The following is a 14,758-nucleotide window of genomic DNA, read 5'->3' on the forward strand; positions in this document are numbered from 1 at the left end:
TTCATGGAGCTGCATTGGGGCACAGGGGCATCTTCATGCTGGAACAGGTTTGGGTCTCCTGATCTATGTGAATCTCATGTTGCATTCAAAGACGTCTAAAACAATCATGTGTCTATTGTGTGGAAGAATCACATACAGCTGTGTCCCAATACTTTTGGGGATATAGTGTGTGACAGACGGATAAAAAACGGCTGAACATTGAATGAATTGGTCAGAATGTTCACTTAAACTTCACTTAAACCATACAAATCTCCACCAAACAAACATGGTTCCATCACGTCATCTTTGTGTTAGCGACGGGTCGTTTCTGACCGATTCGTTCGTTTTTACACGAGTCTTTAATGTGACTCAGAAGAACGAGTCCCCTCGAAGAGCGATCTGATTTGTTCAGAGAATCGAAAAATCTCCGCAGGTTGTTTACAGGAAACGGAATTAAATAGTTCATCTCCTCTCAGTCCTCTGGTCCGAGTCGTTCCTCTTTTTTATCATGTGACTCCCAAAAACTCTATGAAGGTGAACTAAATGACTCAAAAAAAAAAGATTTGTTCATTTTGATGTAAGCGATTCAAAGAACCGAGTCACTAAAATGCTCAGATCGCTAATCACGGTACACCATGTGAGAACAATGAACATTTGTGGTTGGTTTGTTGGTGAGTAAGGATACAGTCTCGGCCGGGGAAGAGAATTTTATGGCGCACCATTTCACCCATAATGCAACCGACTGACCAAATATCCACTGCAGGTAAAGAAGCAGGAAAGGGAGAAATGAAAAGTTAGCATGTCATCAGTAGGTTAGAATTAGCATTAGCAGGTCACCAGTAAAAAAAAAAAAGTTAGAGTGAGATCTCTGAAGCATTTTAAATCGGCTTGGTGGTATCATTAGTGAGCTTGGAAGAGAAGCCTGAGAGTGACGACTATTCTGCTAATTAAAGCCAGTAATTTAGAGAGACCTCCAGGGGTCGGACCATGGCAGAAAATCCATACCCTGACCACTGACTCAGAGTCGAGGTTTACATATATAAAAAAAACAGCACTAGCGCTCCCCTGGTTCCTACCGTTCTCTTTATAGCCCATTCCCAGAATGACCTCCGGGGCTCTGTAGTAGCGGGTCACCACGTAGGGGGTCATCATGAAGCTGGTCCCGGCGGTCCTCGCCAAGCCGAAGTCCAGAATCTTGAGCGTGCAGTCAGACTTCACCACGATATTGCTAGGTTTCAAATCCTGCGATAGTGGAAAAGGGAAGATTAGAGTTAGATGGTCTCGCTAAGAATCCTTGCTAGCGCTAGATTTAGTTCTAGCGCTTTTCCACTCATCTACGGAAGGTTCAGAAAGTTCTTTGATTCAATTTGTATAGAGATTTTATACATAGGGATGTTCAGGAGATGTTTTTCACACAAAGTTTATAAAAGCTCTAGTTCTAAAAGTTACACTTGTTGATGTGAGTTTACACTGATAAAACGTGATGCTCATTTCTCATTTGGATCAAATGGGCCCCCGGGTTCGATTCCTCTCACCCTGTGGATGATGCCGGCGGAGTGTAAGTGTTTGATGCCGCAGAGCATCTGGTAAAGCAGGTAGGACATCCTCTCATGGTCCAGCTCCATCTGAATCACCTGGCACAGGTTGGCATCCATCAGCTCCATCACCAGGTATCTACACCAGAAACAAAGGAACGTTATCAACTAATAGCCCAAATCCTGCTGTGTGGAAGGAGTCTCCAGTGCCAAGAGCTTTGTCATGATCAGATGTATGGAGTTTAATGCTTTCATAAATTTTGTTATTATTTGAAGGTCACTATAGGGTGTGGAAACATTTCATCTTTTTATAGTTTTTGAGATCCATGCATGTTCCTTCTGTTTCTATGCAACAAAACATCACAAACAGATGAGTCCAAATGTGACGTTTTTGTCTGTAATATAAGAACTTGTGTAAGAACAAGTGAGAAGATGTGATCAGACTCCCTCACCCCCACACTCACACATGGAGGTGAAGCTGAATGGTTTGAGGTTGTTCTGGAGACTTCATCATGAACCAACACGGCTCTCATTTCATACTTCACATGTAATTACACCATGCAGTTCCGTCTGGACTGAAGCTCATTGGAACCGACTTCACCGTACAACCAGACAAAGATCCGAACCTAAATCCTACTGAACTGCTCTGGGATGAACAAGAAATCTCCAACTAGTGAAGAACGCCATGAGAAACCACCTGTCTGGATGCTGAGTGTGTGTAAAGCTGTTCTTCATGCTAATGGAGGAGTTTTTTATGAAAATAAAGTTGAACAACTGGATTCTTCATCTAGATTTGTTTGGAAAACCAAAGGAACATGCAGGTGTCTCAGAAAACCACAAAACACTCGGTGTTTCCACAGGAACTGAAACTCTTCATTGAGGTTTGAGCTGAAGTTCACAGTTGTCTCTGTGAACATGAACATTTTCGATCGCAGCTTAAGACGTTTCTTTTGACCCTGAGTGGAGAAGAGACGTTTTCATGCCTCTCTCTATCTACTGCGTGATCTCCTTCATTACCATTACACATCGATTCTGCTCTTAATTAAGTCTGAGAGGAATAAATCGGAGTGTCGGCATCAACGCGCGCTGATGCACATGCTAATGAATGAAGGAAGGGCAAACACACACACACACACACATGATGCTGGAATAAGATGGGTTAGATGTGAAGGGTTTATGTAGGCTTAATGCACCCCCTGTGATCAATAATTCCACGTGACTTGAGAAACTTGTGTGTGTGTGTGTGTGTGTGTGTGTGTGTGTGTGTGAAAACTCTTTAATGTGTACTTACACATCCTGGAATTCCTCTAAAGATTTCTGTGGTGTGAAAACGTTTAATAAGCTTATAATCTGTAAAATAAAAAATAGTGAGAGAGAGAGAGAGAGAGGGGGAGAGAACAGAATCTGGTTAGTATGATGTCAAAGAGAAAAACAGCCTGCAGGCATAAAGAAAAATCTTCAGTCGTGTCCTTTTTGCAATTTTGCAATCCTGACTTTCATTGTTTCACTGCTCTGAATGAGTCAAGGACACTGCTGATTCATGAGAGAGAGAGAGAGAGAGAGAGAGAGAGGTTAACTGGTGCATTATGGCACTTAAAATTAGGATCCATGCATGCAACATTGCCTTGAATCTCTATCTATCTATCCATCCATCCATCCATCCATCCATCCATCCATCCCCCATGCTAACTAATTTGTATCTGTCTCACTCTTTCTATCTATCTATTCCATCTTTCTCTCTTTCTTTCTAAAATCAAAGTGATTGGAAACAACAATTTGTTTTTACTTTCATCCAAAGTTACAGTTTGTTTACTCACGTTTTTGTGATTGACGCACTTCATGAGCACGAGCTCCCTGTAAGCGCGCTTGGCGTGGGTCTGGTTCTGGAAAGGTCTGCTGAGCTTCTTAATAGCCACATTTCTGTCCAGGACAGCATCATATCCAGCACTGTACACACACACACACACACACACACACACACACACACACACACACACACACCACTTACGGTCAATGTTGTGGCGGTGTATGTTGGTGTGTGTGATGGTGAATGATGGTGTGTGATGGTGAATGTTGGTGTGTGTGATGGTGAATGTTGGTGTGTGTGATGGTAAATTTTGGTGTGTGTGATGGTGACTGTTGGTGTGTGTGATGATGACTGTTGGTGTGTGTGATGGTGAATGTTGGTGTGTGTGATGATGACTGTTGGTGTGTGTGATGGTGACTGTTGGTGTGTGTGATGGTGAATGTTGGTGTGTGTGATGATGACTGTTGGTGTGTGTGATGGTGACTGTTGGTGTGTGTGATGGTGACTGTTGGTGTGTGTGATGGTGAATGTTGGTGTGTGTGATGGTGACTGTTGGTATTTAATAGTATAAATGTACAACATATATGTATTTAATAAAAGCAGATCAATAAGCAGATTGTGTGATTGTGTTATGACCACATGGGGATACAGTGTGTGTGTGTGTGTGTGTGTGTGTGTGTGTGTGTGTGTGTGTGTGTGTGTGTGTGTGTGTGTGTGCTCTATAATAATTCACACTGACACACTTACACTCTTTTCCCTCAAACCTTCACACAAGTTCTTCAAATCTCTGCCCTTTTAGTTGAACACTAATTGCTACACTGAGACGATTACAGTTAACGGTATTTCACAAAATGAACACCATCTATACACTGTGCCCACATGTGGCCAGAAGTAAATTTCACCTTCACATTATTAACGATGTGATAACATGGTCAGGAAAGCACCAGTTGCATGGCTCCCGGTGTACACAGGATAATGACTTTTGGCACAATGATTTCCGAAGGTGGGTGCTCCCTGTGACTGTGTGTGCAGCCTTGTTCTGCCATCTGTTGTTGTCTTACTTTTTTTAATACCACCTCGTCAGAGGCTTGAACGTTCCAGCATGACGATGCTCCTGTACACAAACCTGAGCTCCATGAAGATGTGGGTGCTGGTGTTAAGGTTGGAGTGGAGGAACCTGAACCTCCTCAACCCCACTGAACACCTTTCAGATGAAGTGGAACCAGAATGGAAACATCCTTAAGATTTCAACATCAGAACCTGGTCTCACTAACACTCTTCTCCCAGGATAAACACTAATCCCTGAAGCCACACCCTTTATATCAATTTAATTTGAAATGAATGCTAATTAAAGCTCTATTTTTGATAAATGTTTCTATAATTGTTTTTTCCGCGTTTGAACGAAATCTGTGTCGCGTATAGTAGGTGTAGCACGGCTCTGCACGACATGTCTGCCAGCAGATGGCTAAAGCAGCACGCATGCTAATTCCGGAGTGTATTGTACACACACACACACACACTTACAGACACACACGTGAATACACTGAAAACATTCCCACCTACACGTTCACAATCACATTTAGAGAAAAACACGTATGTACGGTGTGGAAACATGGCCACCTACACACACACACAAACACACAAACACACAAGCTACAGTGACAAAAGTTTTTTTCCTAATCTGCACCATATTAAAATATATATTTATATTTATGAAAGTAAAAACTCGACACAAATCCCCGGTACTAATACAGGAGACCGATACGGAAATGAACTTGGTGTCCATGGAAACAGCGGAATATTCCATAGAACAAGGGGTATTTTTTTTTTTACATTTGTCATCCACACCGACCGATCACGGAGACGTGAGAAGATGCCCGAGTAGATGCCACACGTGTGTATTTCTGTGTGAGGTGATAACGTGTGCATCACGTGAAAATCAGAGACGACAGGACGATGTGACGCTCGATCCGACCAATCACAGGAGAGCATTTCACCAGGCTTCTGTACAAAAACAATACGTCACTCTCCTTTTAACTCTGTCCTTCTCTCTCTCTCTCTCTCTCTCTCTCTCTCTCTCTCTCTCTCTCTCGCTCTCTCTCTCTGTCTTGGTCTCATTTTTTCTCTGTCTGACCCTCCATCTTTCTTTTTTAATTTCCCTTCTATTTCTTTTCATCCCTCGGTGTCTCATTCTATCTTTATCTGTCCCTCTCTCTTTCTTTTTATTCTTGATATTTAGGTCTATCTATCTATCTATCTATCTATCTATCTATCTATCTATCTATCTATCTATCTATCTATCTATCTATCATCTATCTATCCCCCCTCTCTTTTCAATGATGTGTTGATTGCAATAATCTGGCAGCCAGTCATGTGACCAGTGCTGAAGAGACACCACTAAATTAGATTATGGTTGCGTCCGCCAAGTCACACACACACACACACACACACACACACACACACACACACACACACACACACACACACACACACACACACACAAAGCACTCCATTAGCTGTCCAGACTGTTTTACACAAGCAGCAAAATGCCTGGGAAAGGAGAGAGAGAAAACTCAATGTGACATGACGGAGGTGAGGAGGATAAAGAGGAGGAGGAGGAAGAGAAGGAGGACGAAGTGAAGAAGAAGGAGGACGGCGTATCCAACAACCGTGTGACAGACATCTTCAAAGAAGCAGCCATTCAAATTTCCCACGACTCAGTGGGAGGAAGTTCGATTGCTTCAATCGTCACAGGGAAAAACAAAACAAAACAAAACAAAAGAGCCACAGTGGCTTTGTCAGGCGACTTGTGAATGGATTCTTTTTATATCTTTACATCAAAACTATTTGTGATAAACGATTGTCTCGCCGTTTATTAAAAACACGCAGCGGCTCTGGGCTAACGCTAACGCACCGCAAGCGCAGTCACAGCAACGCTAACGCTAACACTAACGCTCGATTTATAAGAACACGAAGAAAATCACGTCGCACTTATATGGTGCATCGTTTCACTGTAACTTCATCAACTGTCGCTGAGGAAATGAACGTGCCTGAGATCATTGCAGGGGGACATGTAAATGTGTGGTGTGTATCAGCAGACGTTTTATTTTAAACGTCGTTAAATTCTGGAATGACCTTGAAGTAAATCAGAGAATGTGTTAAAGCAGCATTTTGATTTTCTGCTCCATGGCTCTGGAACACACAACCTTGAGGTATCAGTTTTTAAAGAACAGCTCAGAACCTTGTCTTTCAAGATCCTATTTTCCTAATGTTCTCGGTCCCCATGAAACCCGAAAGATACAGCAGTTCTATGTCTTAGAGTTTTCAAGAACCTTTGTGGTGATTGTCCAGTGTTGCCTGGTTCTTAGGAGGCCAAAGGCTCAGAGTCTCATGTTAGCATTGTTCCATGGGACTTTCTTGTGGTTCTGTGTCTTGTCTTCTACTTCTCAGTCCTATTTTCCCATTTTCTTTTGGAGCCTCTTGCAGCCCATTTTCTTAACATCTAATAATCCCAAGAACATATATTAATTATCTCATGTTGTCAGGTGGCCAAAGACCCAAACTCCCATATTACCACATTTCCTTTCTCTGAAGATCTTACTGTAGGTTTGTGCCCAAGGTCCATTATCTTATGGTCCTTTTTCCTTATGGTTCCCATGTTTCTAGGGACCAGTGTTCCAGATGTTTCATCCCAATGTTAATTTTGTCCACGTATCAAACTTCCTGTCCTGCTCCCAGGAGGTCAAAGACTCACAGTCCTGCTTTACAATCAGTGGTTCTGTGCCTAGAGTTCCAAATCTAATGGTCCAACATTCCTACAGATCATTTCTTCTCAAGATGTTCCAAGCATGCTGTGTCTCTAGAACCCTGAGATCTTAGATCACTAAGTCATATAGTTCTGTAATCCCATGGTCTTGTGTTCATAAAACCCAGTGTCCTCAGAAAACTAATAATCCTAAGAACTTCTGTCCTACGTTTCTTATGGTTTAATGTCGAGGGCTCAACAGCTTTCGGGTTTCATCTTCTGGCAGACACACTCTGCTCAGGATTCTATGTTTTAGGCATCTGTTCTTAGGGTCAGATGTTTCAGATTCTAAATTACTTAGCATCTATGTTACCAGAGTCCCACATTTCAAGAGCCTGGTGTTCGACAGGTCTTGAGTGCCTAGATGCCTACAACCACAGGGCCATTTTCACCCAGTGTCTTATATGCTCAGGAGATGCCAAAAGCTCTCAGTCGACATGGTTCCATATAATAATCTCACCATCTAAACATCGCAAGAACCCAAGAACCTTATCTCTGGTTTGGACTGAATATGTTTGAGATATTTATACTGTATTTCCATGGTCTGTGTTATGGGTTTTTTTTCCTTCAGCCCTATGTTTTTAGGGACTAAATTCTAATGTTTGTACAAAAAGTCCAATATTCCCAGAAACCTGTGTTCTCAGTGTCCAATATTCCCAGGAATATATTTTCCGACCCTAATATTTCTAGAGTCCAATGTTCTCAAGATCCCAATAATCCCAATATATATTTGTTTTTTACATCATTATTCATTTACAATTAATTTCTATTTATTATTTACATATTTAGTATATTTAGGGAATAAAGAAACCTGTGTGTACTCACCACACTATTCCCTGAGCCCCAGAACCGATGGGCTTGAGGTTCTGGTACCGTTTCAGAACCGTGAAGGTGGAGTCTCCGACTTCCACACTGTAGAACTGGTTATCCACTTTGCTCTTGCTCATGTTGTAATGCTTGGCGATGTAAGACACATCAACTTGTTTACCAAAACCCTGTGAAGAAAAAAAGACACGTTTGTCAAAAATGACACAGCAATAATTTAGGGTAGAAACACTTTATTGCCAAAAGTTGCCTAAAGACTGGGGGGCAGTCGGAGTTCACATTCATCCCAAAGGTGTTCAGTAGGGGTAAGCTCAGAGCTGTATAGCAGGACATGCAAGATCTTCCTCTCCAAAGCATGTAAAGCAGATCTTCATGGAGCTGTGCAGGAACAGGTTTGCCTCTCCAAGTTCAAGTTTTTATTATTCCGCATCCATGGAAACAGTTTGGAGAAGAACCACATATGGTAGGAAAGGTCAGGTGTCCTAAGACTTTTGACAATATCGTGTAATTATTACTCAAATTTAGCCCTCTAAGCTAAAGTGTTAGTCCTGATGTTCTCAGACAAATGTCACACTGTCGTATGTTCCCTGTGTCTAGAAACCTATAATTCAAGGACCCTAATGTTCTAAAGGGGTTCTGTGGGGTCCAGCTTTCACACGCATCCTAAGAGATATCAGGGATATTTCTTGTACCTGATGTTCCTGGGATGTTGCTGTACAATTTAAATCATTTGTTGTGTGGTTGTTTCTCTATACGAGTATTCAGTATGAGTGATGGACAGATAAATGAGGCGACTCAGGAAGACAAAGACTCAGCAAACACACAACATAAAGAAGGAAAACAGCGAATCATTTTACCCATGTTTATTTCCGTGTTCGCTGGAAACATCGCAACTGAAAACCCAATCGAACTAAAACCGAGAGCGAGCATCAGGTCAGCTGGAGGACGGAGACTAAATTTAAACTGGCGAGCATGAAATATAGATAAACATGCGTGGGTGTTGATGTGGACTTTGGCGCAAGCCATCGAGCTTCCACAGCCTCACAACAACACACACACACGATCAAATGGCGCATAAAAGAAGGATTTAATGTCTCTATGGTTTTACAATAAAGTGTTTTTTTGCTGAAGGAGAGAGAACGACTTCATCCTGGTACTCCTACGCTAATTTGGTGGCTGCACTAATTTCTCCCTGATTAGCACACGCGTATGCTCTCTCTTATTCAAGCACAGGGCACTGATTAGATTAGAATGCAGGTCAAAACGTTTAAGAATAACATTCATTACCTGTGTGTATACTGGGGTTTTAACGAGCTAAAGTGCTTTCCAACATGCAACTTATGCGTCCGTTTTTCAATAAAGGATTACAAGCAATACAGGACACCAAAAACAAAACCCAGAAGGAAACGAACTCATTGTGAAATCTCTTGACCTTGCTGTGACCTTGCTGTGATAATCTAGTCCTACAAACATTCAAAGATGCCAAATGCCATGCCTAAGAGAAAATGCCATTTGAAGGAACTTTTGGATAATAAGTTCCAGCTTTATGTCTGTTATTAGTGGTCACTGAATCACAGTCACTGCTGTGAAATGAATCGTAATTAAATCTATTAAGCAAAAAATTGGATCGTTTCTCTTTGTACTATAAGTTTCACCGAACTAGAACTTTGAAAATAAAACTGCATTAGTTATGCAGGTTACAAAGTCATGTTTACTATTTATTTATTTATATATTTATTTATTCTTAAATATTATGAAATCATGAATAAGGGAAAACCTGGCAACTTTCATTTCAATATCATTTTTGCTATAATGAAATATTTATTTCGGCCCATCGCCCTCCATCAAGCTTGACTTCTGGCCCTTTATTGGAAGATGTTTGGGAATCTCTGAACTAGGGAGAAATGTTATTTAAAAAAAACAAACAAACAAACAAAAAAAAGTGTAACCAGTTATTTACATTGTGTTTCCATTTATATAGTAAAGAATTCAGAATTTTATATAGTCAGAATTCATCACATCATCTAATAAATTGGTCTAATAAAAGGAAAATCCATGTAGAAAATAGTTTTATTACGATCCTGCAAGTAACAAAGATCAATTACAAAAATGCATAGAATAAAATAAAAAATGCACCTTTGTATTTAACTGTTTAATTTCAGTAAGCCGCTAAGCAGAACGCTTGAGCAGAAATGTAAAAACATTGCTTCAAAATTTCAATCATTTCTACCCCTGATTTCAACGAAATATCAATTTTTAATGAAAAACTATTCTAGGCACCAATAAATGTCCTGCACTCTGCATGTGTAAATATATGCAGCAAGTTTCACAAGCAATTGTATATTGTGTTGTGTACTTGAACAGTAAAGCCAGGGTTGCCAGGTTGGTAGTTTTTATATAAATTATTATATAAATGAACCATTAATTTGAGCTACGTTGGAAAAACAGAAGTCTGCGGTAATCTTGATAGAAATTAAATCCTAGCAATTTTTTTTTTATTTATGGGCAATAACAAACAAAGGAAAAGTGTGAGCACAAATTTAGCATCTACAGCACACAGAACCATTTGTTTTGCTGTGGGAACTGTACAGATGTTGATATTTGTGTAAGTGGGCTTTGTGAGTCAATACAGAATGGAGTTCTGTGGGAGGATTTATTAAATTTTTGTATTTTAATAATAAAGATAGATAATATGTGAAGAGAATATGTAATAAATGTAATAAAAGTTTAACCCTGGCAGTCCTGACCAACAGTTACACACATGACTACTTCAGACAGCGACACACACAAAATGAAGCAGGAGAATGGAAGTGAATGAATACTCTACCTTTTATTTTTACCTGTATGGAACACACACCTGACAAAAGGCAATCTTCACATCCAGGATTGGTGCACTGCAGTTGTATAAGAAATGTCTGTTCATAAATACCTGAAAGACACAAAAAGGGAATTCATGTTGTAGCGGACCTTCACGTCGTACATGAACGAATTGTGAAGAAGGAAAACATCGCAATTCAGAAGGAAACAGAACTGAAGCATTCTGATTGGTTTGTTCAGAAAGTGTTTATACTTAATTAAATAATTAACCTGAAACTTAGTTCTGTGTCCTTCTGCAACATTAAACGTTACTATAAATGGATAAAAATTATGTGGAGTTAACAGTGGAGTAAAAAAAAAGAATCTTATAACCCCGTAATTAACCCCGTGATATTTGTTAGCATGAAACAGAAATGTGCAATAGCATCAGATATGTGATCAGATATTCTTAACATCAAAACAGCAAATATCAGTCAGGACTGTAAATATGCTTGTAAGTAATTATAAATGTATTTCCTATAAATCATTGTGTATGTATCTGGATAAAATTAATTTATTTCTTTTTTTATAAAAAAATTTGATTCTGGGGAAAAAAACTTAATTTTACAAAATTAACACAAGACATTATAAATCAGAGAAATATATTTATATTATAGTCTATACAGTTTTATTTCTAATCTATTCATTTGATGTTTTCGGGAAATAAATATGATAGTTATAACCCCGAAATATTACAGCTCTGTTCACTTTGCGCTCGGGACCAGGGTGATTGTTGTTAAAAAAAAGATTGCATGTTGGGAAATACTCGTCTTGATATATTTTTTCAGATTTCTGGTAGCAGTTCTGATGTGAACACTGGAGGAATTTCCAGTGAAGAGAAACAACACAAATGCACTTGTTGAAAGAGACAAAATCCTAATCAGTGACTTTTTTGTTAGTAGTAAGAAATTTAGTATAAAATTAGAATAAATATATATATATAAAATGTATTAGAATAAAAATTTACTGTAAAACTGTAATTTGTGCAGAACAAATAAAAAGTGATCCAAAACATTCATGTGCAGGTGTGAACAAAACATTTGCGTGCTAAAAACGAATTCCTCATTTCTAATATCCTGTTGGAATGAAAGACTTTTCGTTGATTAGACTCATGATCAGACTTTACACCAACCCTGGACAAACATGACGATGATGGCGATGATGACGGTTCCAAAAATAGCAGTTTGCTAACCAAGAGGTCGATAACTTCCTTTGCTTTCCCATTGCGTTTCCTGTTACAGAAGGCTAAGCTCCGATGGGGTAAACACACAGCACCTTTATAAAACACCCCACGGTTCACCATTAAATATTAATCAGAGTGTTTCCAGGCACCAGCAGAAGTCGCCGAAGTCTGCGTCATCGTCCTTCTCTTCGGCTAAGAGCACGCGCTGTACTCGTCTTCCCGAGGAGGCGTTCGTCGCGAACATGATTACTCAGAGATGATTAAATATGCTGCGCGATAAGGAGTTCAGCAGTCGAGTGGAAATGTATTATTAAGATAGAAGAAATAAAGATTATAGCACAGACACGTTCTGTACAACACGCGAGCTGGTTTGCTAGCAGAGCTCCTGGGAGATGTTCGTTGCTAAAGTTGGTACACGTCAAAGTAATATTTTGCTTCGAACTTTTTCCGAGTCAAATAAAAGTGCAGAGGAACAATCGTTTGCTAAACTCAAAAACTCTTTATTAGAAGACACTAGAACGTACGCTGCTACATTTACTGTCACGCGCAATTTGTAATATTTGTACAATTTTGATGTAGCGCTCTCATCATCGCAAGACACAAAAATCACAAGTTGAACCATCAGAACTCGGAGACCATCTGTACTTAGATAACTGCATCCTATCACAAAAAACGATCAAAAAGATTCTCGAAATAATGAGAAGAAATGAAAATGTCATATGTTGGTTTTATATTTAATACTCGCTGCACGTTCCCTCCAGAAACGTCTGGAACACCTGACTTTTGCACCCACAGACTGTCACCACAACGTTGGAGGAACACAGTGTTTCCCTTCACTTGTACTAGGAGTCTCAAACCCCGTGACGATGCCCCTGTACACAAAGACAGCTCCATGAAGATCTGCTTTACATCAGCTGGAGTGAAAATCTCCTGCTTTAGCGCTCCAACACTATTGAACACGATGAAGGTTCCTCAACACATCTCACCTACATCAGTGTCTGACTTTACTAACACAACCCAATCTTATGGTCAGGTGTCCACAAACTTTCGAGATGTCATACAGCTTTGAAATATTGCTGACATCGGAGATTCCTTCCATAACCGTTCCATAAACATCTGCTTTCATCTTTAATCAGGGATATAGAATAACTGAATTTAAATAAAGGTTCAGGCAGAAGGTCATGAGAAGGTCAGGGACAACCTCAGGGATCGGAGTGACACGGAGAGATCTGATGAATCTGATCACCGCTGCTGTGAGAGAAATGAGGAGATGATGGAGATGACAGGAAGTCGAAGTCAAAGGACTCAAATAAGGACAAAGATAAAAGAGAAGGAAGTGGATGAGTGGATGGATTGATATCCCCCCTCCCCCATCCTGCCAAAGTTACCCCCTGGTGTGTGTGTGTGTGTGTGTGTGTGTGTGTGTGTGTGTGTGTGTGTGTAAATACTGTGCTTCTCTCTAGTACCTTGGAAAAGTACCACAAACTCACATCTACAGATTCACGTTTCATGTTTCCATACGACGTGACTTTCCGCAGACGTCTTCCACAGAGGGGCTGAGGCACGTCGTGTTTCTCAGAGGAAACGTTAAGAAGTTGTGTTATCGCTGTCGTACTGAAGTGTGTTCAGACTCTGACACTGAATACACACGGTTTCCTGCTGCAGACATTAGATTTCTGCACGTGCCCTCGCTGTCTAATATAATAGCATTACTGAGACATGACTGAGACGTGGGTGGGGGAGGGGAGGGTCAGCGCTGAGAACGTTCTACAGCAGAAGAAATCTCCAGTCAGGAATTGACATTCGCTGGATGCAACGTTTCAGGATCCGGATACGCGAGAGCATCAATAATAAGATTTTAAAAATAAAAAAAAGTAACGTGAACTGGCGAAACACGGCTTAAAAAATATTTTGATGAGTCCACATTTTCATTTGTCATTAATCAATGTGCAGTTTGTTACGTTTTGACACGTTTCTAACGTTAATCATTTTAAATATACGTACTGTTTATAAACTGTTTTTTACACAAACAGTTTTGCAAGATTTCGTGTAAATAATGTCATGATTTTATTACTGTAATTTTTCATTGTTCTGGCCCGGAAATGTTCCCAATTAGCTCCGCCCCCAAACTGGAATTGTGCAGCGTATCTCCAGCGCTTCCTGAATGGATTTTGTAACTTTCCTTACAGAAAATCTGTTCTGCCGAGAATATGTTTATTAAGGGAATGGATTTTTGCATATTTGCATATTTATTAGCCAGATATGTTAATTACATATAATTTATGCTAATCTCCTTCCTGTCACATGACCAGCTTCCTGGTTTTAAGAACAAATCTGAGATGTGAATATAATTGCATTGGATTCTAATCTGATCGACTTCATCACCCGAGTTTGGTCAGAAACCCCACTGATCTCCTCATTTTTTACGGAACATCTCACCACACAGTGTGTAATTACACTAATATGCAAATGAGGGTGGCGGGAAAAGAAGTGGGGTAATGCGGCACGGAACGAGGGGCAACGGGGGGGAAATGATAATGATCTCTGTACAAAAAATGTCTTTGTTGTCATTTTACTTTGTATCTTTTTCAGGAAAGCTTGTCTAGCTCCATTCTTTTTACTTTAAGTGTGACGTGTAGCCTTAAGTGACAGAACGAAGATTAAAATATTGGCGGATGGAAAAAAAGGGAAATTTTAAAACTCCAGATTATCGAGAGTCAATTATCAATCATGTTCACTGACTCAACTTCCTGTCCTTTTCTACTCTT

At 40.0% G+C, this 14,758-nt stretch overlaps 1 protein-coding gene across 9 annotated transcripts in view; it reads right to left on the reverse strand.

The window, feature by feature from the left end:
- mapk10 (mitogen-activated protein kinase 10) overlaps positions 1 to 14,758 on the reverse strand; it is a 49,451-nt gene that overhangs the window by 21,737 nt on the left and 12,956 nt on the right. For 5 of the 9 annotated variants that reach the window (XM_046867618.1, XM_046867616.1, XM_046867622.1 and 2 more), the window contains exons 2-8: positions 10,809 to 10,880; positions 7,952 to 8,121; positions 3,332 to 3,461; positions 2,806 to 2,864; positions 1,515 to 1,653; positions 1,056 to 1,221; positions 665 to 736 (exon numbers count right to left, since the gene is read on the reverse strand). In XM_046867618.1, the coding sequence (XP_046723574.1) occupies positions 665 to 736; positions 1,056 to 1,221; positions 1,515 to 1,653; positions 2,806 to 2,864; positions 3,332 to 3,461; positions 7,952 to 8,121; positions 10,809 to 10,880 (808 nt within the window). Of the gene's footprint in view, positions 1 to 664; positions 737 to 1,055; positions 1,222 to 1,514; positions 1,654 to 2,805; positions 2,865 to 3,331; positions 3,462 to 7,951; positions 8,122 to 10,778; positions 10,881 to 14,758 lie in introns of all 9 variants that reach the window. The other 4 variants (XM_046867619.1, XM_046867617.1, XM_046867621.1 and 1 more) reach the window with 3 other exon arrangements.

The sequence above is a fragment of the Silurus meridionalis genome, chromosome 15, assembly GCF_014805685.1.
Source record: "Silurus meridionalis isolate SWU-2019-XX chromosome 15, ASM1480568v1, whole genome shotgun sequence".
NCBI lineage: Eukaryota > Metazoa > Chordata > Actinopteri > Siluriformes > Siluridae > Silurus > Silurus meridionalis.